Source organism: Siphateles boraxobius, unplaced genomic scaffold, assembly GCF_051911475.1.
Source record: "Siphateles boraxobius isolate OS27281-9 unplaced genomic scaffold, OSU_SipBor_1 22, whole genome shotgun sequence".
Taxonomy (NCBI): Eukaryota; Metazoa; Chordata; class Actinopteri; order Cypriniformes; family Leuciscidae; genus Siphateles; species Siphateles boraxobius.
Genome location: NW_027508833.1, coordinates 17,138,086 through 17,163,826, shown reverse-complemented (window position 1 = coordinate 17,163,826; position 25,741 = coordinate 17,138,086). Strand labels below are relative to the sequence as shown.

At 42.1% G+C, this 25,741-nt stretch overlaps 1 protein-coding gene across 3 annotated transcripts in view; it reads left to right on the top strand.

The window, feature by feature from the left end:
- Nucleotides 1-7,223: 7,223 nt before the first annotated feature.
- The window catches only part of grm1b (glutamate receptor, metabotropic 1b), a 33,984-nt gene continuing 15,466 nt past the window's right edge, over nt 7,224-25,741 (top strand). For 2 of the 3 annotated variants that reach the window (XM_077238794.1, XM_077238791.1), the window contains exons 1-6: nt 7,224-7,279; nt 7,776-8,586; nt 10,021-10,270; nt 15,186-15,430; nt 24,794-25,040; nt 25,535-25,703. In XM_077238794.1, coding sequence (XP_077094909.1) covers nt 7,866-8,586; nt 10,021-10,270; nt 15,186-15,430; nt 24,794-25,040; nt 25,535-25,703 — 1,632 coding nt within the window. In that variant the 5' untranslated portion in view covers nt 7,224-7,279; nt 7,776-7,865. The remainder of the gene's footprint in view (nt 7,280-7,775; nt 8,587-10,020; nt 10,271-15,185; nt 15,431-24,793; nt 25,041-25,534; nt 25,704-25,741) is intronic. The other variant, XM_077238793.1, reaches the window with a different exon arrangement.

Below are 25,741 nucleotides of genomic sequence, written 5' to 3'. Positions count from 1 at the left end.
ACACCTTATTGTTAATATTGGGGGTGTCCAGGTTCCCTGTTTGATAGATACTGGTTCCATGGTGTCAACCATTACATAAACTTGTTTTCGGTTGGGGTTTGAGCCATGGGGCCAGGATCGCCTGCGGTCGTGTCACTGGCTACAGCTCCGTGCAGCTAACGAGCTTGAAATTCCATATATCGAGTACCTCAAATTAGACATTGAATTGTGTGGTAGTACAGTCCCTGATTGTGGGGTGCTGGTGGTCCGTGATCCCCCTGGTGGTGGCACCGACACTCCGGGCATTCTGGGAATGAATGTGCTCAGTCGCTGCTACCGGGAGCTTTTTGACTGTCATGGATCCACTTTATTTGAGCTACCGATCGTGGCTCAGGATTCTAAAATTACCCGGGCATTTCAAGATTGTCAACAAGGCACTCATGCTTCAGATCGCAGCAGTAACGCTAAGGTAAGAGGGCGTAGCGTGTGTCGCATTCCAGGCGGCACTTTGAAATTTGTGACAGCAACGTGTTTGTCCTCCCTTGCGGGCAAAGTTGTGCTATTTGAGCCTCTTGAGACTGGTTTCCCTGCAGGGTTATTGGCCTCACCCTCTTTAGTGCAGGTAAATCGTGGTACTGTTTTGGTCCACGTCGTTAATGCCGGTACCCTCGATGTAGTGCTTTATCCCACTACGGTTCTGGGAAAGTTGGGAGAAGTTCATTTGGTGGGTCTACCCAGTGGTCTGACTGAAGTTTCATCGGTGACCACTCGAGTGGTCTCAGTTACGTTGGAACCTATAGAGTTGGTTGATTTAAGAGGGCTATTGATTGAGGAACAGGAGCAGGTCAGGGTTCTCCTTCATGAGTACCAAAACTTGTTCTCAATGTACGAAGGGGACTTGGGTTGCACTAACCTTCTTTCCCATGAGATTCCCTCGATGGATGATATTCCGGGAGGGAGGTAGGGAGGTAGTGAGGTAGGTAGGGAGGGATGTAGGTAGGGAGACAGATCCTACCTACCTGACAGGAAAAACAGATCCTAAATACAGGCTAAGAGATCCCAGTCTAAATGAGCAGAAATTATGTTTTACCTCATGATACTCAATAAAGCAGATCATCACAGTGGAGCTGAACAACAGTTCCTTTTCAGTCAGTTACATTCGACGTTATGTGAGAACAGAACTGATGAATTGGGATCTTGCCTGAGTGTCATCAATCACCTTTGAGTGTAAAATAAACGAGGCAATGGAGCCAAAGCGACTGCATCGCACAATCAAGCTTTAGCTTCGGAGCCAAGCGTTTCTCACAATTCTGCTCTGCAATCATCATTCGAGTGTGTCCAACGAACCAGGAAGAAGCTCTTCATAGAGTTCCCCCTGTGTGCTTCAGAACTAAAAGAGCCTTTTCCCTAAAAGAGCAAGCGGATAGTGAGTGTCTTTTTTTAGATGCTTCTCTGTCCGTGCATTTCTGGATGCGGTCGTTTCCTGTCCTCATCTGACAGCTACGACTGCTGTCTCACATGCCTGGGCATATAAGCATGTTGAAACTGTATTCATCGGTGGTTCATCTTTTCGCATGAGAGAGCAGCGAGATCCACAGGGTGTTGTGTGCCGTCGAGCTGCTAGCTAACAGCGCGGGTTGTCAAAGCAACCCAGCGCGTCATTCAGCGTTCTAGATGCACGATGGTGCGGCCGAGACTCAAGTACCAAGGTGGAGTCAAACAAGGTGGAGTCCCCTCTGCTATGCCCCGATCTAGTTCCTCCTCCCGCGAGAGGATTACTTCGGGGAATAGCCAGGGTGACCACTGGTGCATCGCAAATAGTGAACCTTCCGGATGGGATTGCTGGTCATTCTCATGGGGGAACTAGCGTTTCATTCGGGGCTCCAGCGGAGGATCAGATGTCGAGTCGATCACTGCATCGAAGAGAGGGATATTATGCTCTGAAAATGAAGATGATGCTGAGCTTCCCACTTACAATACTGTGCTCATGCTGAATCAAATTCAGAGCTGACAGCCATGCTTTTCCAGGGCTGATACGTGCTCAGTGTCATTCTGAGCTTTCATGCTGGTGTCTTGGGGGCTCAGCGCGTAAATCGCCTTGCCCCACCCCATAGCCTTTCTTCCCGGATATGCATGAAAGACTTTGGCAGTATGGAAACATATTGGTGCCAATATGGAACTTCAAAGATGCCAAAATCTGCGTAAAAAGTTTTTCTTCTCTTGCTACCGTTGATTGTGGGGCGTTCCCCAGGTGGAGTGTGCAGTTGCAGTGAATGCCACCTGTTCATCCACAGCTCCCGTCCAGCACCTGTGAGACAACAGCGGCTCTCACCACTAGGGCTTACAATGCTGCTGGTCAGACCACATCAGCCCTGCATGTGATGGCACCCTGCAAGTCTACTAAGCCAAAGCAAAAGAGCTCATATGCACGAGGATAGTTCTAAGCCGGGGTTGATGTAGGAACTGTGCATGATGATTTACTGTGATCAAGTCAGAGGGCAGGTCCTCAACTAGACGATGTCCACATTTGTGGTCCAGAAGCGCCCTTCCATTCATACCCGCTCTGCAGGGCGGGGTGCAAGTTGCAAATCTCACACGCCAATGTCCCTTGGCTCATTTAGTTTACACTTGAAAGGTAATTGGGCTCTCAGACGAGATCCCAATTTGTCAGTTCAGCTCTGACGTAATGTCGCCATTCCCTCCTTCAGGAACAATACGATACCAAGGCGATTTCTGCAGTTAGTAGATGAATATCAGTTATTGATTAAAACACTTGCACAAATGAAATGATAAAGACACAAATGATCAGTGAATGTAAAGGCAAGTCAATAGCTCAATACTTGAGGATCATATCCGATGATAGACGCTGTGAATCAGGAACTACATCAAATGCTGGAGGCCAGACAAAGGATCTCAAAGGATCAAGATCAGAAGAGACACCGGACAGATTTTGGAGATATAGTTTAGCTGAATATTACCCTTTAAAAAAAATTGTAGTGTGGATCATGCAGGAGAGTTCAGGATTACAACATGACCACAACACACACACACACACACACACACACACAAACACACACTCTATGCTGGATTTGGGGTTTATTGTAATATTCTTTACCTCACACAGTCTTTACCTCACACAAGTTTGAATGAATGATCCAGTTTGTGGAGTTCTTTTTCCTGCTTTTGACATTTATTTCACACTAAATCATTATGTGATAAAAAAAAAACACTAAAATATAGAGAGAATGTTAAAATGAAAATTAAATAAAAATTATATGGCTACTGTTAAATATTGTTATTTTTAGGCATTAAATCAGCTTAATGTATTTTACTTAATGTACTGAGGTGGAATTGTTGTTAACTCGCTTTAATTTGGTCGATGGTTTAAAAGTATTCGTTAATCACCTGTAGTGTATTTATACTCTTCATGTAATCATAACGGGTGCCTGATGGCGCTATGCACAAGATCTTGCTTAGCTCGAACTTCAAGATACAAAAAATAAATACATGTACACTTTTTATCATGTGGTATTCTTCTTCTCGGTTTTAATTATTAATTTAATGGTTATGAACACAAATTAAGCAAGTGTCACAGATTAAGCCAGCATGCCATCAGCACCAGGTCCTTCAGCTCAACCCACTCATTCACAATCACCAGAATACTAACCTGGCACACCTGTCAATCCCTCATCCAGCACCCTGTCAGCAAGGTGTGCAGGACAGACTGAAGAGGCAGATGAAGAAGATCACACGTAATTTTTCATAATAATCCACAAGACAATCAAAAATAAGGCAGAGGAAAATCAGACCAAACGCGACCAGACACTGAATGACTGTGAAGGGCGAACTTAAATAGTAGACAGAACAAGGCTAAACAAGGTAATTAATCAAACACAACTGAAAATAACAAACTCATAATGACGTTGCCATAGAAACAAGGGAATGGGAAAATGAAAAAAGGAAGATAAAAAACTAATAAATACAAACTAAAAGTCCAAACGAAATAAACTGAACATAACTGTGACACACCCGAACACAGCTCACACTCGTCTGGTCTCGTTAGTATATACAAGAGTGAACTACCCAACTACTCACCTTGAAAAACATACCTTCTTCATCCTACTTTTACTACATATTCCTTCATTGTCACAATCTGTGTTTAGTTTCATTTTCATGGACTTTTAGTTTGCAATTCGTCAGTCACCTGTTTCCTATGTTTCCATTGTTCCTAGTTTCCCACCAATCGTTAGTTGTCATGGACACTCATTAGTCGTCACAGCTGTCCGTCATTGTCTCATCATCACTGTGCATTTAAGTTTCTCTTTGTGCTCACTTCACGCCATACTGAAACTGAAAAAAGTTTTTTTTTTCCCATTGTAAGCCATCCTAATCTTGTGCTGCGTCCCAATTCGCCTTCTTCTGCCCTAAAAGTATGTACTCTTTTTGTGAAGAAAAAGTACATACTTTTGAGTGTGTAGCAAAAGAGTATGCAAACTTTGGGACATACTACTTTGTCATCTTTAACGGTGCTTAGTTACGTGCATTCTGTCCCCGTAAACTGCCCTGTCAATCCTCTTGTCACAGTTACTGTAAAATCCTCAACCCAATCTAATTTAATTTCCTACTGTTTCAGAGAGAAATGTCGTAGCACGTTGATCTGCCAGTCGTGGAGACACTCATTAGTCGTCACAGCTGTCCGTCATTGTCTCATCATCACTGTGCATTTAAGTTTCTCTTTGTGCTCACTTCACGCCATACTGAAACTGAAAAAAGTTTTTTTTCCATTGTAAGCCCTCCTAATCTTGTGCTGCGTCCCAATTCGCCTTCTTCTGCCCTAAAAGTATGTACTCTTGTACTCAATAATATTTATTGGAAGCATTTTATATGTTTGTAAGTGGTATTGCAGGGATTCAATGATCCTCATGAGGAGGAATATTTCAGGAAGAGAATCAATGATGAGCATCAAGTAGTATAATTTCACATTAGAAGATCAAGAAGCCTCCACATCATGTGTCACATACCCGTCTTCTGCTGGAACCTCCTGAAACAAGAAGACAGTGCAAAAGTCCCTCAAACTCTGAGAGAAATGTACATCCACTTCCACTGCTCACTCAGATCAACATGAGGAATTAGAAGTATGATGAGAGAGATCCAGAGAAACTCCTGCAGTCCAGCAGAGACATGATTGTGAAACTGGCTGAACTGGATTTCAATCAGCTGATGAAGGGCAACATGATGTTCTATGAGTAGGACCTGCCAGAGAGCGGCATAGACGTCACTGATGCCTCAGTGTGTTCTGGGATTTACACTGAGATCTTTAAAGAATCTTTGATTCATCAGAGGAAAATCTACTGCTTCATACATCTGAGCTTTCAGGAGTTTCTAGCTGCTTTCTTTCTGTTTTACTCACATGTAAAAAAATAAATCACTGAAGTTGTTTCTGAATAAAGAATATCAGTGGAAAAAATCTCTGCATGTGCTAATAAATGCTTGTGGAGGATAATGCACACCTGGATCTCCTCCTGCGGTTCCTGCTGGGCGTCTCACTGGAGCCCAATCAGAGACTCTTACAGGATCTACTCACACACACAGTGAACAGAGACCATCCACAGAGGCACACAATATACATCAAGGACATAATCATAAATGAAAATTTTTCAGCTGACAGATGCATCAATCTGTTCCTTTGTCTCCTGGAAATGAATGACCAGACTCTGTACAGAGAGATTCAGGAGTTTGTGTAATCAAAGAATCACTCAGCGGATAAACTCTCTCCATCTCACTGCTCAACAATAGCCTACATGCTTCAGATATCAGCGAAGGTGCTGAATGAGTTTGATCTGAAGAAATGCAACACATCAGATTATGATCTGTAATCATATCATTTACAACAAGTGCTTTTGAAGAAAGGGAACATATATTCACCAACCCAAGTTTTATCATTTGTTCATCTGTATTATATCTGATTTTTTTTATTATTATTTTTGTTTTTCCTCTCACAAATTATGCTCACTAATGCTCACAAATTCATGTTTTTAGAACAGTAAAAGCTCTTTTCATGTAATTGTAATGTTATATTGTGTCATGTTTATCAAAATAAAACTTATAAAAAACATAGCCTAGACTCCAATTTAATCGTATTTAACAATAATACAATTTGTTGAACTTTATTCTTGTACAAACAGATACTGTATTAAGCAGTACATACAAATATTGCATTTATTTCACTTCATGATAACTCTTTATTTTGATGATCCTCCTGTGCAGAATTATTAGGCACGTTGATGACATATTTTTTCCCCAGGCACATTTTACCAATTCCAAACCACATTAATCTTAATTACTACTATTCATTTTGTACTTAATCATTTGTCAGTGATATGTATAATTGTGCATGAAGGCTGGAAATGAAAAACACCTTATATTCATCAGGTGTGAATAATTATTAGGCAATTTTTCTTTTACCGATTAAATAAGTCAAAAAAGAGACTTAATAGTGATTTAACTGTTATTGAATTGTGGTCTGAAGATAGAAGGTTTTTGGGTAGTGAGTGATTATGTAATATCACTATTATAAAATCAAATAAAATGGTACATTTGTGTCAAGAACATTCGTGTAATCATCTGATTAATTTCAAAGTGGACATTTTGTTGTAAAATCTAATAACAGGTGACACTGTGGGACATGTTTTGTCTCATGTCTCCAGAATCAGTGATGGGATGGTTTGATGTTTCAAGGTCAAATTGAGTGTGGTATCCAGTGCATTACGTTCATCTCACCACTAGGAGTCTCTGTCACCCTTTTAATGAAATGGAGTGTCTGAATGTCTGTACATTCTGTACACTGTGATATGTAATATATCTCCTCCTGTTCTGCATCATTAGTGTCTCCATACAAACCCTAATATCAATTGTGTGACTTCTGTGCTTTTCTGAATGTATCTGTTTCTTTTTGAAGATGTTTTGTGGAGTTACCTGGAAATTAGATCTGGATAATCTTGCAGACTTTTCTGGCTGCCTTCATATAGCCTAATACAACTGAAGTAAACATAATAGAAACACATTTTAGTTTAATTTTCTTCATTGCAACAAGATACTCATACACATATCATACTTGATTAAATGTATAATAATTTTTTTCTCTGTATTTGTGTCTGTGTCTGGTGTTTGACCTGCTTTCACATGAAGTGATGCTAAAGGAGGAGGTTCCTGCACTCATGTTGGAGGATGAAAACAGGAGGCTCAGTTTGTGCTCCAGCAGCTCAGGAGAGAGATGTGACGACACACGCTGTGATTTCAGGTGAGAATGAGCAGATTAAATGAGCACTGAATGCATGACACAGATATACATCAGTCAGATCACTTATTGCATGCCGGCTGTAATACAAGGTATTATATTTTTGTTATTTATAACACAGAACAGCTCGTCTACAGGCACATGGTGCAACTCTCTGACCTGTTCAGATCGAAACTTCCTTTTTCCACCAGCTGTTTCAATATCTATTTGATTCAGAAATGTCATGGCCATGGCGGATATCTAGGATGATGTGCATTTTCTGAATATCAACTATCAATCAATCTGCATCAGAAATAATCTACAAAGCATCAGGATATACTTTTAATATGATTGAATCGCTCTTGACAAAGTGAATTTCTGGTTCAACGCAGTCCAGAATTCAGTGACTTTAATCTATTGGCATGAATTATAAAAGAACAAACCATTTACAGTTTATTTCATCTGTATGATGCTGCTAGAATGCGATATGAAGTGATTCATTCTCATCTTTATTCTGCAGGGAAGCTTTTTGGCTGGACTGGAATGCAACAAATATCTATGTCTCTTACCAGCAAGATGGAGCTGATTTGAAGTGAAGACATCTGACACCATGACGACGATAATGCAGAGAATAAATATCATTATTATTTTGTGTCTTTCAGTCTTATTGTTCTGTACCCATCCCATCTCATCAGCTGATATACATCAGAGGTCCGTGATTCCCAGGGCAGCGTCCCGCTCGGTGGCAAGGATGGATGGCGATATCATCATCGGCGCTCTGTTTTCTGTCCATCATCAACCAGCGGCAGAGAAGGTCTCGGAGAGAAAGTGCGGTGAGATCAGGGAACAGTACGGGATCCAAAGAGTGGAAGCAATGTTCCACACGCTGGACAGAATAAACGCTGATCCCAACCTTCTTCCCAACATCACTCTGGGTTGTGAGATCAGGGACTCCTGCTGGTACTCATCAGTTGCTTTGGAACAGAGTATTGAGTTCATAAGAGATTCTCTCATTTCCATCCGTGATGACAGAGACGGGTTGAAGTGGTGTGTTGAGGGAAATCCTTCTGCTCAGCCGCCAGCCACCAAAAAGCCCATCGCTGGTGTGATCGGACCTGGATCCAGCTCAGTGGCCATTCAAGTTCAGAACCTGCTGCAGCTCTTCAACATCCCTCAGATTGCGTACTCGGCTACAAGCATTGATCTGAGTGATAAAACCCTCTTTAAGTACTTCCTTAGGGTCGTGCCCTCTGACACTCTTCAGGCCAGAGCTCTCTTGGACATTGTGAAACGCTACAACTGGACGTATGTGTCAGCCGTTCACACCGAGGGTAAGTTATAGCTTCTCTGAAGCTCAGGATACTTTATGACCTGGAATTCTGAAGTATCAAGATGTTTCTCCTGTGAAATAAAATAGACACATTTTGATGTACAACAACAAGAGTTTAGAACTATCAAATGAATGTGTGTAGTAGCTTAGATCATTTGATTTTGGAAGAATTTGATAAGAAATGTTTTGTATTGAAATCAAATCAAATCGGAGCAAGTTTTGACATGTTAAAATCTATTCTGAAACTTTTGCTAAGGAGATACTGTGAATTTAACTTTCTATTTGCTTTCCATAGTCTCATTGATGTCCAAGAGAAACATTTAAATAGCATGAAATGATCTGATCAAATATCACTGCAACCATGCAGGGTCAAAACTGCAAGACATTTTTTAACAGACTTTTTAATCACCATATCATTATCAAGAGATTGATATTGGTCTCATATCAAGCACTGCACATTATTCCACATATAACCCAATCTGTGATTAAAAAGTAACAATGTAATCTTCTTAACAGCATTTGAAAGCACAATCAGGGTCACAAGCTGAGCTCTCAAATCATAATATTAAATAAATGCCATAATCTGTAGTTTCATTCATTCATATGCTTAATTCCTTCAGTCATTATTTTGTTAATTTGTTCATTCATTCATTGTTAATTTGTTCTTTCAGTTGTTTATTCGTCATTCATTCATTCATTTATTCATTCAAGTCAGTTGTTCATTATTTGTGTTGTGTGTAGGTTCGTTCATTAATTTGTTTTTTTATTCTTTCATTCTTTTTAATCATTCATATTTTTCACTCACCCTTGACCTGATATTGTACTTTTAAAGTAACAGTAATGCCTTTTGAATTGAATTGTAAATTGTGAATATGGATGTTGCTTTTTTAATTCAAATAATACACATATTTTGTCATTTTAATTTAATATCCTGAATTGAAAGGAGACAATTCTTACATTCTGAATGCTAATAGACAACTCTGTGTCTATTTTTTGTGTGTGTAATATTCAAGGTAGGTCATGGAACTTTAAGGCGCAGATTCACAGGCAGGGCTTAGATTAAGCCATGATTAGGCTTTAGTTTAATTAGGAAATTAAAGTAGCTTTTATAAATGTGCCTTAGAAAAAAAAAACATGACAGGTGTGCATCTTGAGGCAAAACAATGGCACTGATTTAAGATATCTCAGTGCAAGTTACTTTCAGTTAAAACAGCTCAAATATTTAATCTGGGACTAGTTTAAGCCTTGTCTGTGAAACCGGGTGTAATACGTTAGGCTAAAGTCAGTTTGCATTGTCCATCTGATTTTAAGACCTTTGAAGATGCTGTTAAGTTGTCCATCTCAATGCATTTTAACAGCAGTCTCAGGTGAGCTGGATTGAGGTAATGAGAGAAGCTCTGATGCAGATGCTCTTGTGTTGGTGTTCGTTCCTCAGGGAACTATGGTGAGAGTGGGATGGAGGCCTTTAAGGAACTGGTATCTCATGAGGGTCTATGTATTGCACACTCTGACAAGATCTACAGCAACGCTGGGGAGAAACACTTCGACCGGCTGCTGAGGAAACTTCGAGAGCGTCTGCCCAAAGCTCGCGTGGTGGTCTGTTTCTGCGAGGGAATGACTGTTCGTGGTCTCCTCATGGCCATGAGACGCCTTGGTGTAGCTGGAGAATTCCTCCTCATCGGAAGGTGACTATAGGTTTAGTTTATAGACAATGAGGACATTTAAAGGAATTAAAGCATAATCTTTGATAGTTTCATAAAGCACCAGATCTATTCTGCTTAGAAATTATTATGATTTCCTGATGCTGCAGGTTTCTATGAAGTGAAAAGAGGAACATCAATTGGCCAAGGCTGCTTTATTCTAGGTCAAGGAGAGTTTTAAAGGAGGCTAGTTCAAAGCCTACGTTTTAGTTATTTACTATGAAAGACATACTAGTCACACCAGGCTGATTTGACTAGTTAAAAGTGTGCACACAGCATCAATTAAAATAATTCAGTTTTAATGTTATTTAATGAATTTGCATAGCGTAACACCGCCCTACTTCGTGGATATAAAAGGAGGACGCTGGCAACATGCAGATATGTTTCTTCGCTGAGGAGCCAAGACTAAGCTCAGGCGATCCCCGCGGTACAGCGGAAAGTGTCAGGCAGACGTAACGTTTCCGTTCCCTACTCAGGGAACGAGGGTTACATACGTAACTGAGACGTTCCCTTTCGTTGTCACTCCGAGTTACGTCGGATGACGGCAAATGGGGTTACCAGTCTAATCACGCCACCTTCTCGGCTGTCTTCCATTGCCCTGTGTAAATATGAGATGCCTGTCGTGAGACTGGCATGGACGAAGGACTCCTATTTAGCACAGGAATACCAAGGTACACTGGGGAGCATATCCCATAGCTTAGAGGAATATGCAATTATTGCCAACCCAGAGGGTGGGGGGGTGGGGGGGGGTGCTTACAGAGAATACACATATGACCCGGAGGGATGCATATGGAGAACACTGGGGTGTCCAGCCGCAAGTGCAATATTTCAACCCCAGTGGTGGCAAGGTGGCTTGCCAAGGGAAAGACACATGCTCAGAGAGGCTTACAGTGGAAATACACATGTGGGCGTCGCTCAGAGGAGGGACCATGCACACGGGAGGCACCTAGCCGACGCGCAGGCAATAGACACTGGCGCTGACGTCAGGAGTGCTGGAGGAACTCAGGGCTTTCGGCGAAGCTCACCTGAGGAGAATATCGCACGTATCTAGTCCATGGAGTGGAATAGCGAGCAAGCGAAGACACCTGAGCGGGTCCAGTACTAGCTGGTTGAAGCGAGTACATGAGAGGACACTGGCTCCACTCGGAGATTGTAGAATCTGGCGAATGTGTTCGGTGTCGCCCAGCCTGCAGCTCTGCAGATGTCTGTTAGCGAGCTAGAGCCCAAGAGGACGCCAGGCAGTCACACCAGGGGGGCACGGTCGACCTTGCTGCTGGTATGCCAAAGCAATGGCGTCCACTATCCAGTGAGACAACCTTTGCTTGGAGAGAGCCTTTCCCTTCAGCTTCCCACCATAACAGACAAAGAGCTGGTCTGAGGTCCTGAAACACTGCATTCTGTCTACATAGGTGCGGAGAGCATGTACTGGACAGAGCAGTGCCAAGGCTGGGTCTGCCTCCTCCAGGGGCAGCGCTTGCAGGTTCACCACCTGGTCCCGGAAGGGAGTGGTAGGAACCTTGGGCACGTATCCGAGCCGGGGTCTCAGGATCACGTGAGAGTAGGCTGGCCCGAATTCCAGGCACGCTTCGTCAACGGAGAATGCGTGCAGGTCCCCTACCCTCTTGATGGCATCTGGGCCTGGTAGACCTGCAGAGTGGCCACGGCATGCAGAGAAGCAGCTGCCTGTCCCACCACTCTGTAAGACTTCGCCACTAACGTAGACGAAAATCCACAGGCTTTGGATGGGTGCTTAGGCTCGCCACGAGAAGAAGCACTCTAAGGACACACTTGCATCGCAACAGAGCGTTCAAGCGGGGGGAGCCCAGTGTACCCACGGGCAGCTGCCCCATCGAGGGGAGGAAAGGCGGATGAAATCAACGAGCGGTCGTGAGAAGACATGGGAGTCTTCCAGGACTTCGAGATTTCATCATGCACATCCGGGAAGAAAGGTATTGGGGCAGGCTGTGGACGGGAACCAGCAGCTGCACCCAAAAAACATTGGTCCAGCCGCGAGCGCTCGGGACAGGGCGGAGGGGTCCACTCTAAACCGATTTTGCGGCCGTCAGCATGGCCGTCATCTCTGGATCAGACTGAGCCACAGCAGTATTCACACCCGAAGGTGGCAGCTGTGACGAGTTGTCACTTCCAGACGACTCAGACCCGCCTTGTGATGCTGCAATCGACATAGCGTCTTCTTCTGGAGCGCCAAAAAAAAACCCGCGGGGCACCCGAAGATGGTCCAGCGGTAATCCCCTGAACACTTGCGGGTTGTAACACTAAGGAAGGTGCAGTGGGGCATGGACAGATAGTCGGCGCTATGTTTCACACAGTCACCCTCAGATCACCCTCAGATCACCCTGGCCACCAGTCATTGAGTCTCGATCGTAGTGTTGCGCTGGTCATGTTCCCACAGAGAGAACATGACTCATCCACGAGCGCTGCTCTAGTGTGATCAATGCCCATACACACTAGACAGCGCTCGTGCCCATCAGAATCAGATACAAGTCAACCGCAACCAGAAGTGCACGGTCGAGGCATCTTTAAAAAGACGTGCCGCGTGCAAGCTCTTGTGTGAGAGAAAAATACGAGTGCTGAAGCGCCCGCGGAGAAACACACTCACTTGCAAACCACGCACAGATAAGCAGGAAGTGTGCACTCGCCGGGAGATCGCCGTCACACCAACACTGGAGAGTTTGCTCGTCTCGTAAGAAGCTGACAAAATCAGGGATGGCTTAGGGTGTGAAGAATTACACTTGGCTCCGAAGCTAAAACATATCTGCATGTTGCCAGCGTCCTCCTTTTATACCCACGAGGTAGGGCGGTGTTACGCTATGCAAATTCCGCAGACCCATGGCATTTCTTTGCCATTGGCTCGTTTTGCAATACTCAAAGTTGATAGGCTTTCTAAGCGAAACCCCATTCGTCGTCATCCGACGTAACTCGGAGTGACAACGAAAGGGAACACATATTTTTTCAATAACGTCGTACATTGAAAGAGAGCCGCTCTTTTCTGAACACTGGTTTGGTAAGTTACAAAAAGCGTGGATACAATCTGCGTGTCATCTGAAGGTTTTAGATCCAGTCAATGTCTTCCACCAGAGTTGTTTCATATTATGGTATTTTTATTCTTTAGTACAGTCAAAAACTGTTTAGATGGAAAGGATCTCAAGCTGAGCTGAAGACGTTACTGTAGCTATACCCATTAATAGACATGGTACTTCCTTAAATTTACAACAACCAGAATGAAATGACCCTTTACAATAGATAATGCTTTACAATTAACTCTGTTAGAGAGCTACATATGGGAATTTATCCGTTCAGTAAAATACCTTACTCACCTGTTGAGTAATAAATATGCCATCTCTGTGTCGCTTTAACAATTCAAATCCCATCTCCAAAAAATGCCAAGCCAATGTTGATTCTCGTTTTATTACAAGCTCTGTCGCATTCTTTCTTTTAAATTTTGCCAGCAAACTCTCCTCTGTTCGGCACTTGTTTAAAATGGGCGATTCCCTGTTCGAGGTTTGAGAATGATCTGCTTTCAATCTATCTCACTCATTGTGACAGCTAACATACTCTGTAAAAAAAGTGGTAACCTGAAATTGTCAGTAAAAAAATATTTTATTGGTATAAACCAATGTATTTAGGTTGATTCAACAATATCAAATAATATTTTTGACTAGGAATAAATTATTAAATAAATGATTTTAGATGTTATCATTTTAGGTAACCTTTTTTGTCAGTGTACGCCACTCCTACTCCATGAGACATACACGGGCGAGTGACGTATGTATGCAATTTCCCGTAAAAACATCCCGACAGGTCTAACATGTAAACACATATAATACGCTTACTTTAGTGACTCACGTTTTGGAAGAAAGGTTGCTGATGTATTGACTCATAATTAAAATTTTGTTATTTTTGAACAAAAAAAGTTACATAGTGTAGCTTTAAAATAACGCAGATCGGTGTCTAGCGCATCTTCCATGGTGTTTCAAATTATACAGTATATAAAACTATATATATATATATATATATATATATAAACCTGCAGTGTTTGGAGTTATTCTTAAAATGGTAAACCGCAAGGTCCGTTTATATTGTATGTTTATACAGTGTTAAACTAACTTCAATTTATATAGAAAGTTATCTGTTAGATTTGTCTGAAAGAATTGAGACAAAATAAAAGTTTTTCACACATGACATGGCAAAAACTTTCCAAGACAGTTTTAATTTGACCTAAAAATCTAAATTAAAATCATCCTCTGGGACATAAAAGTGCCTGAAGTTGAAGAAACACTTGATTATGGCATTTTTTTTTTTTTTGGCAATGCATTGATAACACATAATGCTTGTCTGCTGCTAATACATTTTTGTCATTTGTGAAATATGAAGTGTCTCTGTCAACTAATAATAGTCAGTTTTTGGCATTCTGCCAGGAAGATGCTGAGAGGCAGATGGTGCTGATATTGCCATGACCACAGAAAGATACCTTCATTATGAACTCAAGCAACACATGTTCAAGGTTCAAGCAGGAATGGACTGGGACTAAAAAAAAACTTGGATCAATGCTGGCCTAATACAGACTACCGCCTGCTATGTAAACGTTTTCATGCTATTTTGATATGCCACTAGTTTATGCATTGCAGAGGCATCTAGTTCCACACTATTTAACTTGTTACCACCTAGAATTTTTTTTCAGAGAAGATTATACCAATCTGCTGGCAGTCATTATCTTATCACTCTAATGATGAAACTTATAACACAGAGTAAGCATTGTAAGCTTTACTGAGTCAATGCCAAAGTAGGTTAATGCACTCGAGCATCAGTGTTATTTAGGCATTGCAAGTGAGAGATTGAAAGGGAAGTTAGTGGTAATTTTGTGCGGGGTTTCCTTCAGTGATGGCTGGGCAGACCGAGATGAGGTTGTGGAGGGCTACGAGCAGGAAGCTGTTGGCGGCATCACTATGAAGCTTCAGTCGGCAGAGGTCACAACCTTTGATGACTACTACCTGAAGTTACGCCTCAACACCAACAATAGAAACCCCTGGTTTGCTGAATTCTGGCAGCATCGTTTCCAGTGTCGCCTCCCGGGACACCCACAAGAAAACACAAATTATAAGAAGAACTGCTCAGGTATGAGGAGTGAGCGAGAGGCTGTATATGGGTCATTCCTATGTAGTATATTTCCATGTCCCCATCATAGATGACCTATGAATGTGAATATATTAGATCAAATATTAATGAATTCATATGATTTAGTTTTCTTTTCTTAAAGTATCACAATTAAAAACTTATATGTACTAATTTCTCAAATGGGGGAAAAAATATTTAGAAATATTCCAGGTTTTTCTTCATATTTTCCTTTCTCTAATTGAACTGTCAAACTTCGAGGTATTGTTTTAATTTGTAATCAGTTAAGTTTTTTTTTCCTAATATTATCCTTTATCCTTTGCCCTCTATAATTTTCTGTGAATAAAATTCACTATTATAACCATCCTCTTGAGGGCTCTGTGGTATGGACAAAAAAACATATCTCTGTATTTTGGGGCTAAATGGTGATAGTGAATAGTGAATGGTGAAACTTTTAACTGGTAGGAGGAACACATTCACTCATCTAAGTTTAGTAATATTATTAGCCTACATTTGATTACCCCATTACAATAGTCACTTTACAGTTACTGCTAAAATGAAAATGCACAACTTGTAGGTTTAAAAATGTACACACGGCACATTTAATGTCCAACAAAACATATTTATTCAAATGTATATTTTGGTTAGAATTGACCGTTCGCAGGGAGCTTGACTGACAGGTGATCTGACCAATCCTACTTCGCCATCCGCCATTTTGTCCGACAAAGCAGTCAGGAGAGTAAGTAGATTAACATGGGAGGATTTGAATTTGAAAAACTGAATATACTGACGCCTTTCCGTGGTTTAAACAACATTCCTTCTTATGTTTATTCATGTTTATTAGATACTATAAATGAACTAGAAGGAAGAGATGATCGGCTCATGAGCAAAACGGTATTACTTGTTTAAATTTCTTTTAAAAAATGACAAAATTTGAAAACTGAGACTTTGTTTAATATCAAAAGTAACCGAAAAGTAAGCTGGTGTGTCCTGTCTGTCAGCGTGTTGTCAGTCTCCTCTCTGCTCCGCAATGTATTTTTCACTGCGTGAGAACATGGTGTGTGTGAGAGCGGCGTAGCTTGACAGGCATAGTGACAGTAACTAAGGGGGGCGGGTCTTTGCGAACGGTCAATTATTGTACTATTCTATTGCAAATTAGGAAACCTGTCCACTCCTGATAGCAAAATGTAAATATTTGCATGACTTTCTAACTTTTAGAGATGGAGAATATACCTGTAAAATGTAAGTTATGCACTGAGGAAAACGTCTCGGGTTATGACTGTAACCCTTGTTCCATGAGAACGGAACAAGACACTGCGTCAATACAACACATTGGGGAAGGCCCCCCAGTGTAGCGCCTCTGAAGCATGAATGAACCAAGGCCAATCGTGATTGGTGTTGCGTCATGACGTAACGTATGACGCATACACTGAAGCTTACAAAGAAACGCTGACACAAACAAGCTTCAGCTTCGGTGATGAAGCAAGTCGCTCCCAGGCAGGGGGAGGTGTGGTGGAGGGACGCAGTGTCTCGTTCCCTTCTCAGGGAACAAGGGTTACAGTCGTAACCCGAGACGTTCCCTTTCGAGGGAACTCGAACTGCATCGATACGACACATTGGGGAATGAGTACCCACTATGCCACAACGAGCCCTGCCTGTCCCAGTGTGAAGCTGCGCACAGGCACACTTAGTACGAGAGCACTAGAGTACCAGGCATAGAAGGGATGTCCAGACTGTAAAATTTTATAAAAGTGTGAGGGGTGGCCCATCCAGCTGCATCACACACTTCTTGGATCGGGGCCCCTAAAAGGAGGGGGCCATGCCCCTGGTTGAATGAGCCCTCACGGCCAAAGGTGAAGGCAAACTGCGCACCTGATAGGCCATAGATATCGCCTGAACAATCCAATTGCTGATGGTTTGTTTGGACGACTCGAAACACACCAGCAACTGGTCTGACTTCTGCCATGAAGAAGACCTCTCAATATGAAATTTTAAAGCTCTGACATGGCAGAGCAAATTTAGTCTCTCCTCATCTGCCGTCACGTGAGGTGGAGGATGAAAAGCCTGCAGAACCATAGGTCGTGCCACATTCGATGGTACTTTTGGCAGAGAGCCCGGCCTGGGATGCAAGATAGCCCTAACGTCACCTTGAGCAAACTCCGGGCAAAAAGGTAGTGGCTAGCAAAAAGGCTACCTTGAGGGAAAGGTTCTTGGCCTCAGCCGACTCCATAGGTTCAAAGGGGGCCTCAACCAGCCCTTCGAGAACCACTGCCAGGCCCCAAGTGGAAACTCTGGTACGAGCCACAGGTCTCATCCTCCAAGCCCCATGGAGGAAACGTATGACCAACTGATGTCTCCCCAGAGGCCCATCACCCAGGCGGAAAGCCGCAATGGCAGCCACGCACACCTTGAGTGTGGACGGGGTAAGACCAGCCGAGAAGCGATCTTGGAGGAACTCCAGCACTGAAGCCACCGGGCAGTTAACTGGGGTCCACCTCACGCTCTCTACACAATACGGTGAAAATATTCCATTTTAGGCCGTACAATTTCCTTGTGGATGGAGCTCTAGAGCTAAGTATGGTCTCGACTACTCCTGCTGACAGGCCGGCCTCTCGGTATTGTGTCCCCTCAGGGGCCAGGCCCACAGTTTCCATAGCTCTGGCCGAGGGGGTGAAATATTGAGCCCTCTGCCTGCGTCAGGAGGTCCCTCCTGACGGGAATCTCCCATGGAGGGCCTTCTAGGAGTGATATTATGTCGGAGAACCACACTCGGGTCGGCCACAATGGGGCTACTAGTAATAGACTGACCCCATCGCAACGGACCCTCTCTAGAACTCCCGGGAGCTGAGCAATCGGGGGGAAAGCGTACAGACGCAGCCTCTGCCATGTCTGCACCATGTCATCCAACCCCAGCGTAGCTGGATGCATGAGGGAGCACCACAGTGGGAAGTGTATCGTCTCTCAAGACACAAATAGATACACTTCCACTGGGCCGAACCTCTGACATATCAATTCCATCACCTCGGGGTGGAGTCTCCATTCCCCGGGCCTCAGCCCCTGCCTCGACAGGATCTCTGCTCCCTGATTTTGATCCCCTGGGATGTATGTTGCTCTGAGAGACAACAGTCTCCCCTGGGACAACAGGAGGATCTGATGCGCCAGTTTGCATAGAGGGCTGGATCTCAGACCCTCCTGATGATTTATATAGGCCACCATTGACGTATTGTCTGACCTCACAAGGACGTGTTGAGCTATGAGGTCTGGCAGGAAACTTCTCAGAACTCGGAACACCGCCAACATTTCCAGGCAATTTATGTGCCAGGAGTACGTAAACCGGCCGTCCGTGACCGCGCGCCAGCCTGTGAGGGAGGCATCTGTCAAAACGGCTTTCTGGCAACATGACGCTCCCAACACAGGACCTTGTGACAGAAACCAAGTTTTCTTCCACATAGATAGGGAACGAAGGCATCTCTGCGTATCCCTGATCATGGGGAATGGTTTCCCCCTCAGGGAAAACCCCTTGGTTTCCAACCACCACTGCAGGGCCCTCATGCGCAGCACAATGGAATGACGTTGGACGCTGCTGCCATGAGCCTTAACAGTCTCTGAAAATGTTATACAGTGATGGCTTGGCCTAGCTTTATCCTGGTCACCATGGCCAGGAGGGACTACATCCGTGCAGGAGACAATTGTGCCCGGATCGTGACTGATTCCCACACCACTCCCAGGAACGTGGTTCTCTGGGCTGGTGCCAACATGCTTTTTTTCTTGTTGAGTCTTAACCCCAGGCTCTGGATGTGGGCACGGATGACATCTCGATGACGAACTGCCAGCTCTTGTGACTAGGCCATAATAAGCCAGTCGTCTATGTAATTTAGCACCCTGATACCCTGAAGCCTCAGCAGAGCTAGAGCTGCATCCATGCATTTGGTAAATGTGCGATGGGAGAGAGCTAGGCCGAACGGAAGAACCCGATATTGAAATGCTTTGCCCCCGAAAGCGAACCTCAGGAACTTCCTCTGAGATGGAAGGATGGAAATGTGGAAATAATATATCCTTCAAATCTATCGTGACAAACCAATCCTCTGATTGAATTTGATTCACTATGATGAGAATCGTGAGCATCTTGAACCTGAACCTCTTCAGAGACCGATTTAAAGGGGTCATATAATGGTACATGCACTTTTACAAGTTGATTGTACTGAAATGTGCGTTGGCAGTGCCTGTACACAACCATCATATAATGATAAAAATCCATCCAGTGATTTTGTTTTAATCTCCTTATATGTTTTTCCATGCCTCAAATTGAGCCGTTCGACCGTGTGACGTCACACGGTCGGACGCCCCTCCCACGATTGTTGATTGACAGCAGTGTTTCAACACAGACACGCCCTCGCTCGTGAGCGAGCTGTCAATCATAGTCCGCGCGGACCGATGTCGTGCCGAAAAGTACGCTGGAGCACTGTCTATGAGCAGAATGGAGTCTAAGCGAAGTGGTGTTCTATTCTTGGGTACAATATGGAACACAGCAGTCATTTTAATGTTCCTAAATCCGAACCGCTGAAGACGCAGTGGCTGAGTTTGTTTTTCAAAGGGATTATTCCCCATGATCAACGTAAATACTTTTATGTTTGCGCAAATCCTTTCACACACCAGACTGCTTTATAAACAAGGAGGGTCAGTATAAAGCTGGTTTTGCTAAGAAGCTGCTCCTGAAAAAAGGATCGGTACCAACCAACTATTCGTGTTCCTGCTGCACCTCCAGAAGAACTGAAGTGAGTGTAACGTTTTATTAACCTTATATTAATATTTATATTAATCTTTGCAAATCGCTAGCTTCACGATGAATGCGGCTAAGGTTTACACTCAGGGTACATTACGGCATGTTTTCTATGTCGTTCTCAATATAATTCATAATCCCACACGTTATGGTTATTGTGTTATTGTGTTACGAACGGTGTACGCACAGAACAGAGGGGCGGGGTGAGCAAAGCTCATTATCATTTAAAGACACATACACTTAAACGAGTGCTGACAACAGAGCTGTTTTTGACCAGGTAAAATAAGTGTTTTCTTACAATACTAATGAGAATTTTTAATTAAAGTATATTACAAACTTTTAATTTAGACCCTAAAAAATCATATTAGCTTGTACAAAAATTGTATTATATGACCCCTTTAAGTGCCTCAGATCTAATGTTGGACGCAACCCATTATCCTTCTCGGGAACTATTAAGTAACGGCTGTAAAACCCGGACTCCCTGTACTGCTGGGAACACTGCCTGGCCGCAACCCTGTGGTGCTGTGGGGCGTGCGTTCGCTGGAAACCGATGCGTACCGAAGCGCACTTGACAGCGGGAAGCCGACATTGATTTCCTGTGGGCTCCGCGGAGGAGGCGACCTCGATCGCTCTGCCACGGGTGGGGCAGCCTGAAGAGATTCTACATTTGTTAGGATAGGCCGATAGCACGGGCCATTTTCTTGGTGACTCTGAGAGAGAAGTCTGCAGCCTTTCTCAACTCCGCAACATTTTCTGGAGTTGATGATTGCCCTCATCAATCACTTTAAGAAAGTCAACCTGGTATGCCTGCAGTACTGCCATAGCCTGACCCAAAGCCATATAAGCCCTGCCCACCAAAGTATCACAGCAGGGTTTGGTGGGCAGCACGGGGTTTTTAGGGATGATGCAGCGTGGGGGGAAATATAACTGGTCAATGGCTCTTCCACCCGAGGCATCATCCCATAACCATTCTCTCCCACCCCCACAATATTGCTGTAATGTAATACTGGGGGGTTGAAATTACAAGAGGAATAAGGCTAGTTCCACGATATACACAACTCGTTATGTAAATCGGGAAAGAACGGCGAACCCCGACGATGAGGTTGTTCTCTATGCTGCAGGAAGCGTTAATCTAATTTACTTTTTGTCTGCGCTTCCTGCCTTTCACGTGGCCAGACGATGTTTAACTGGTCCACAGCTTGAGAAAAAATCTCCACCAGCTCCTCATATGCGGGGACATGGAGTGGCGAGTCATCTCCATAATCCCCACCCTCGATGCTGACAATGTCCGGAACCTTGGAAGCAGACAGCTCGAGCATTGGGTTCTCTGAAGACGGAAGAACATCAGAACTGGCAGAGGAATCCTGAGAAAGTGCCTCGGCAGTCTCAAGATGAGAGACGAGAGCGCAGCACCCGGATTTTTAAGTTTTAACAATCCGGGTGCTGCGCTCTCGTCTCTCGCTCTCGTCTCTCATCGTATCGACGCAGTTCGAGTGCAAACACTGCATTAAACAGCGCAAAGTATCTGTCAGAGCATCTGACTGGGCAAGCCACGTTAAATATATCTTAATTATTTTGAAGTTCTTAAAATAAAGCATGGCTCATGTTCAGGGCTTTAGCTCTCATCATTTTTTAGGCTAGTTAATAAAATGTCTCACCAGAGTATGTTTTATAAACAGATCTTCTTAAATTGCAATTGCAACAAGCATATAGATTTTAAAGAAAAGTAAAAATAAAATGTACTGCAGAAAAGGAATGACCCATTTTGCATGCTACAGAATAGCTGTTATTTCCCAAAACAGAAGAAAAGAAAATACTTGCTTCTTAGGTTTATACTAATTTAAAGGCATTTTTTGTGTTTTTTGCTCTTTTTGTATCTTTGAAACATTCTCTGCTGACTGAAAAAGGTGATCTAGGTAAATTAACTCTTTGTATGGCACATTTCTGGCTGGCTGGGTTGATATTTATTAACATAAGATATTTAACATCCCTATTTAAAGACAACACTCAGTAAGCATGTTGTCAAAATGACACCTAACTTTCTTTTCTGCATTTGCAGCCACATTCTGTCTTCACAATGCAATAAATATTGTAACATGATAAATAATAAAAAAAATGTAACCTTTATACAACTTATTTAAGTGCCATTATAAATACAGGGAAGCATGCCACTCAGTTTATTATCTGATTTTATGCTGTTTTCATGTTAGTTGTCCATATATGTGTGTGTTTTTTACAGCATTGCTTTGCTATATAATTTTTATTTATTTATTTTCTTTTTTTAGTTGTTTTAAGCAAGAGGTGAATTTTCATTGGTCAAATGATTTTGAAGCAAAATTATCATTTTAACTCTGTGCAACGAACATAAAGCCAAAATGAAAATTGTTACAAATAATCAAACAGAGAAATAGTTATAGTGTGTTGTTCTGTTATTATTTCTTTGTCTAGAACTCCAAGATGGTAAGTTAATATTTTTCTGAAGAGCTAACGTGGAGACACCTCACTTCAGAAATATAGCTAGAGGTCGACTGATATTGTGCAACCATATGAATTTAAAGTAAATTATGCTCTGTCATCTGTGTCTGTATAAAACATAAGTCTTTTTTCTACAATTTCGGATCACTAGTAAAGGTTAATAAAAAAGACTGTCCTTTACTATTGTCAATGAGGTCACAAAGTGGCACTGTATATCGGTTGACCTCTAATATATGAAGTTATTGGGATGTTTTATCCCCAAAATATTGGCATCTTTAAGGGCACTTTGGTTTGAACTTTACTGTATATCCCAATAACATTAACTAGATCTCTCATGCCAGTTGGCTATGCTGCATGGGACACTTTTTTTAAGCTCCAAGCATTTTTAGTTGCTTGTGCTAATATGAATCAGAGCCTTCAGAGAGAAGAAATAAAGAGGTCACGCTTCTTATTTCTGTAGATTTGGCTCCACTTACAACATGCATCTGCTAAATTTGCACACAAACAAACAAAAAACAAAAAACAAAAACTGTATCGATGTCATACTGTGACTGTGGTGGAAGAATTTTAGAGTTTTTGTTGTTTTGTTGTTCACTATTGAATTTTAAACTAATTTTAAATGGGGCCATAGTATATGCAGACTACTTATTTATTTACTCCTAAAAAGTAAAATATTACAAAATGTTAAAAATTAGTTAGAAAGTAAAAGTTAGACAACACATTCATACATACATTTCATACATTTTATCTGATTATCGTCATGATTTTGATGGGATTTTTTATGAGATTTGATGATACATTTTTATATGATGGGAGGATATTTGAGTTGAAATATCATAGCACAGTATCATATCTTTACTGAGACCTTCTGTCCTAAATATTTATCTTTGCATGTAAACAAACCTTTGACATACCATAGAAAGTATGTTGTTTTTGCACATAAATGATTGAATAGAGAGCGAGGGTGTAAGAAACACTGAGAAATCCTTCTCACAATCTGCCTCTATCATTAATAAAACATGGATTTAATGTTTCAGTTTGTCCTCAAAGTGTCACTGCTTTCGTATGGTTTGTGCCCATTTAAAATGAGGGATCAACCAAGACAGCATTTTCCGCGAAGCATGCCTAGGTTTTAGCTTTCCCCCGTTGCTTGCTGCAATGCCCTTTATTTTACACGTGTAATGTGAGAGCCATGTTATGGTGAGAGTTTTCGTTGAAAATGTGTTTCTTAATCTTCAAAATCATCATATTTATCAGCTACGGTGCCTGATAATGCTTCCTGCTGGCTTGTTACAGATCTCCAGATAGTGATCCGATAGGGTGTCCTTTGACATTGCCCTTTCCTTTGAATTAATACAGCGACCTTTTTTTCAATTGTCAGACACATTTACAATAGCTTGAGAGAGACGGGCAAGAATGAGAACATGGATGAATAATTAATTTCCTTGCTCAATTAATAATAATGTCAAATTCATGACCATTACTAATTAAATGCTGAGTTTGGTTACATAAATGGTTTGCTTCACCATGGCAACAAGCATTTCCTTTGATCTTCTGTTTTAATGCTGCTGTCTTTTGATTCACTAATGGAAATAGAAAGAACTTACTGTCCTGTCGCCGGTGGCTTTGGAATAATAATGTGTCTCTGGACACCCTATCTTTCTCTTTCAAGTGCTCAAAAATTATATTTCTATAAAATGTGATCGGAAAATATGGCTGAACTGTTACAGTGAGGGTTTTTTTGTAACAGATTTTCATTTCAGTAAAAGTGGAATAATTATTTTGTAGAATTTGCAGGTATTTCTAAATGATTTAGTGTTGTCAATATGAAATCAAAATGGACCCTATTTACTTTCTTAATGCATGTTTCTGGTTTTACTGTGCACAATATTCCAAAGAAAAACTATTTGTCTCCATTGTCTGTATAAAAAGACTTTCCTTTTCAGCTAACATCACTTAGGCCATGCAGGCTGTTGGACAATGTTAACCAATAGTCAAATAGGTGTTTAGATATATAAGGAAGTAAATTGGGTTGCAAATGTTGTTTTATGTTGACTAAGACTCTCAATTTGTCACAGTGATGCTCTAATAATTGCTGTTTGGATTGCTGATTCTCTCAGGTTATGAAAGCCTTGAGGATAACTATGTCCAGGACAGTAAGATGGGGTTCGTCATTAATGCCATCTATGCCATGGCTCATGGCCTTCATGATATGCATGAGTACTTGTGCCCGGGTTATGAGGGACTTTGTGAGGCGATGGACCCCATTGATGGCAGCAAACTGCTAGACTTTCTCCTCAAGACCTCCTTTACTGGTGTGTCTGGAGAAGATGTGTGGTTCGATGAAAACGGGGACTCGCCAGGCAGGTCAGTCTTACTTACTGGCCTACATAAAGCTACATTTTATGCACTAAATGAATAACAGAAAAATAGCAATTAATTAATTTTTAAACCATCGTGGAGTCCAATGGCCTGGCTTCAGCAAACACTCACTTGCAGGAATTTCTGGATGTTTTGACCAAAAATCACAAATACTATTCATATTCATAAAGAATATTCATCAATTCATATTCATCATTCGTGTTTGTAGCACAAACAGTGTACGATGAGTTACACACTGTGTAAGTGTAAGTGTTAAACTAAATTAATATCTTGAATGCAGTGTAATTACTATTGAATCTTGTTTCCGCCACAGAACGAGTTTACATCTTGCAATTGTGAGTTTATATCTCGCAATTCTGACTTTATACCTTCCAATTGCGTGTTATAAAGTCAGAATAAAAAATGCGTAAATGTAACCATGAGGAACAATAATAATTATGCTTGACTGTAAAATAACTTTGTGTCTTTCTTTCTTGAAGGTATGACATTATGAACCTGCAGTATGTAGAGCCTGGAGTCTACGACTATATAAACGTCGGCTCGTGGCATGAAGGCATTCTAAGTATCGATGATTATATGATCCAGATGAACCGCAGTGAGATGGTCCGATCTGTCTGCAGTGAGCCTTGCTCCAAAGGAGAGATCAAGGTAAGTTTGCATATTTATTAGCATTTAGCAAAAACCCT